We start from the raw sequence: 3,311 nt of genomic DNA, 5'->3' as shown, positions 1-3,311 counted from the left end.
GTTTGATGGTTTCTTACTGGCAAGGCAACTCTGTTCCTTATTTGCAAAGGCATTTAGTTTCTATGGCTAAGTTAAGGTTATGGACAAATTCAGGTGTGGGATTAAAGACAACGTTTACAGGATACCGCCAACATAGAAAAAGTCACAAAACGTACTTTAGTTAAGTTAGACTTTTGCTGCGTTTTTAAATTTAAATGACGCCTGAAGCCATATTTTAGGTGCTATAATTCTCATGACCCCAGTATAAGGCGTTGTCAAGCTGTCTGAATGTGGCATACAAAAAAAAAAGACCTGGTTTGGATATCAAGCTACCCCAAAATGATACTGACTCCAACTCTAAGTCAAACGCAGTTCAAAAGGAACTCTGCAAACGTCTTAAGTTTGCTCGTGAATGAGGCCAGCAGAAATTAGTTTGGACGACAGAAAAGTGTTACAATATGGCAGCCAGACGTAAATCTGCATCCCGCCCTCATCTGCCCCACAACCTCGCCTATCAAAAGCTGCTAAACCGCAGTCTTCCGGGTCGTTGAAGAACGTCGCACCTCGCTCCTCTGCGCGCGCTAGTCAGCAGCCGAGGAGCAATGGTGCTCGGAGCGTGCGGAGACGTCGGTGTTTCGGGAATCTCGGAGGAGCAGATGAAATGCCGGGGAACATGAGCAAAGAGGATGCCCCGAGCCGGAGCGCTTCTTTGACGTTCACCATTGACAACATCCTCAACCTGAAGCAGCGGGATAGCGGACACCTGGACGGGTCAAAGCCGCAGAGGGACAGTGGATGTACGGATGATTTGCAGGCGCAGTATGATGAGGCGTGGGACGTCCGGAGGAGACATGGCAGCGGATCAGACGAGACAGGTAATTGGGTTACATTTATTAAGCATACATCTTAATCATGACGACTAAGACAGTCCATCTCCAGTATTTTATTTACACGGATTAATACATTTTATAAAGAAAAGTTTTAGTCTGTTTAGAGCCAGATGGTGCGTAAAGTAAAGATAGATCAAAATACAAGAGACTGATGAAAGGATTTTCAGAAATTGTAGGGGTAAAGTTCGCGGACCATGAGGTCGTATTTGTATTTATTAATCAGGCTACAGCAATGCTTGTGCAGCTTCTTTGCATGTGTTTGCACACAGAAAAAACAAGTTTGCCTTTACCGCTGCATCAAAGTAGGTTGTGTCGCTTCATTCACAGCGCAAACGAAGCCCACAGTGCACCTTGCGGACCGCGGGGAAAACAGCCCGCCGCTGAGCGCTGGCTCCTGTCCCGGGGCGCAGAGTGCGCACACCGCCGAGGACGCCTCCGAGCAGCAGCAGCCGCAGCCCACCGCGGACTCCAAAGCCATGGTCAAGAAGAAAACGCGCACCATCTTCTCAAAGAGACAGATATTCCAGCTGGAGGCGACTTTTGACATGAAGAGGTATCTGAGCAGCTCGGAGAGAGCGTGCCTCGCCAGCTCCCTGCAGCTCACCGAGACCCAGGTCAAAATCTGGTTTCAGAACCGCCGCAACAAGCTCAAGAGACAGTTATCCACGGACATGGAGGGCCCGCTGGCCGCCGAGCACCTCTCAGAGGCGGGCAAAAATGTGCAATTACCGACTTTTTACAAGGACAGCCTGCTGGGCGGATGTTTGTTACCCATGCCTTTCCCTGTCGTGTACCCGACTGCCACCGCTGCGCCTTACATCTACTTCTCCAACACCGGCAAATATTTTGGCCTGTTTGATGCAGACTGAGGATTTGCTCTGATCAGATGACAGTGTGTGGATAGTCGGACATACAGTCTCCCCTGTTTGGGCTTTAGGCCCGTCACTTTTTTTTTTTTTTTGGGACTTCATAAAAAATCTCCCAACTTTGATGTCAACATATCAACTAATCCAAGACATGCATGTGCCACTTTTTGTTCTTCCCCAAATTGTATTATTATTATTATTATTATTATTATTATTATTATTATTATTATTATTATTATCCTATTATTATTATATTTCTTCCAATGCTTAAGCCCTTTTGGATAGGAAGTTTATCGTCAGAACAAATGTGTATGATATGCATTAAAGTTCCTCTGAGCAGTTTTATTTCGCGCAGTAATGTCATCTGAATGAATGTACGTTAATGCTGCATCAACGTTTTTACTTCGCAATAACAATTCTCTTTCCCCCCCCCAACTCCTGTCTTAAACTTTTAAATGAGTTTCTGTGGTGCAACACTGCATTTGTATTTATATGGCCTTATTATTGTTATTATTATTTTTACTATTAATAAAACTCGTTTGTTTTCAATGACCTTTCATATGACAGACTGTTAACTGTGAACAGTTAGGTTATGTCACGACTAATTTTGCAATAAAAAGTATAATATTTGCAATTTTACCAGAGTGTGTTGACTCAAGGTGAATTATATTCTAAAAAAGACGCAACAAAGCAACTCCCACATTGGATTATTGATTGCGTTTCATTCTATTTTTTTGAGCTATTTTAGAAAGATCTATAAAATGATGTCATCACTGGCAACAACGAAGTTAAAGTTTAGATTTGTCGGGTTTCTTAAAACCTCATGTTGACAACTCTGTTGTGTGTGCAGGACACTGGACCGAGGTGGAGCAGAAAAAAATAACTCCTTCCTGCTTTATGAAGAAAGAACAGAACTGCGTTGTGAAATAATCTCACAGCAAATTTCTTATTACACACAGAAAATCATTTAAAGCAGTAGTTCACTTCCCTGCATATTCATGTATTCACTCTTTAACTGGTAATTGTGTATCATATGTGTACCGCCTCAGCAGTGGTGGAAGGAGTATTCAGATCTTTTACTTAAGTAAAAGCAGTATAATACCGCAGAGTAAAACGTCCTGCATTCAAAATTTTACTTAAGTAAAAGTACAAACGTATTAGCATCAAAAAATACTTAAAAGTACCAAAAGTAAAAGGACTCATTTTGCACTCCATTTCAAAATGATATTTGATTATAATTCCTCATGCATTCATGTGTTCATCACTTTAATGCTGTAGACATTTTGTATTTTCCTGCTCCATCTAAAGACTCTAAATCTTAACACTGTTGACACCACATTGCTTCAGAAGTCACTTTGTTCAGACTGTATTGTGACATTCATTTCATTAGGGTATGGAAACTTTGAAAAGATTGTCGTTAACATTAATAAAAATGTAAATGATGGGGCAAAACCTTGTCTTTAACCTTAAAAAAAACATTACTCTAGAACATTATTTAAAAAAAAAATAATATACATAATCATGTACACTTAATAGTTTGGATTGTATCACCTATCATTTTTACCACTGAAGGCAC

General features: G+C 41.3%; 1 protein-coding gene across 1 annotated transcript; it reads left to right on the top strand.

Annotated features, from left to right (window-relative positions):
- Positions 1 to 352: 352 nt before the first annotated feature.
- On the top strand, positions 353 to 2,365 carry LOC116049073 (homeobox protein HMX2-like). The gene is made up of 2 exons (XM_035994284.1): positions 353 to 854; positions 1,197 to 2,365. The coding sequence occupies exons 1-2, from the start codon at positions 641 to 643 to the stop codon at positions 1,736 to 1,738; spliced, it is 756 nt and encodes a 251-aa protein (XP_035850177.1). The 5' UTR covers positions 353 to 640; the 3' UTR covers positions 1,739 to 2,365.
- The last annotated feature ends 946 nt before the right edge of the window (positions 2,366 to 3,311 follow it).

The sequence above is a fragment of the Sander lucioperca genome, chromosome 17 (assembly GCF_008315115.2).
Source record: "Sander lucioperca isolate FBNREF2018 chromosome 17, SLUC_FBN_1.2, whole genome shotgun sequence".
Lineage (NCBI taxonomy): Eukaryota > Metazoa > Chordata > Actinopteri > Perciformes > Percidae > Sander > Sander lucioperca.
The sequence above is the reverse complement of the archived record's forward strand: the minus strand, read 5'-3'. Positions and strand labels throughout refer to the sequence as shown.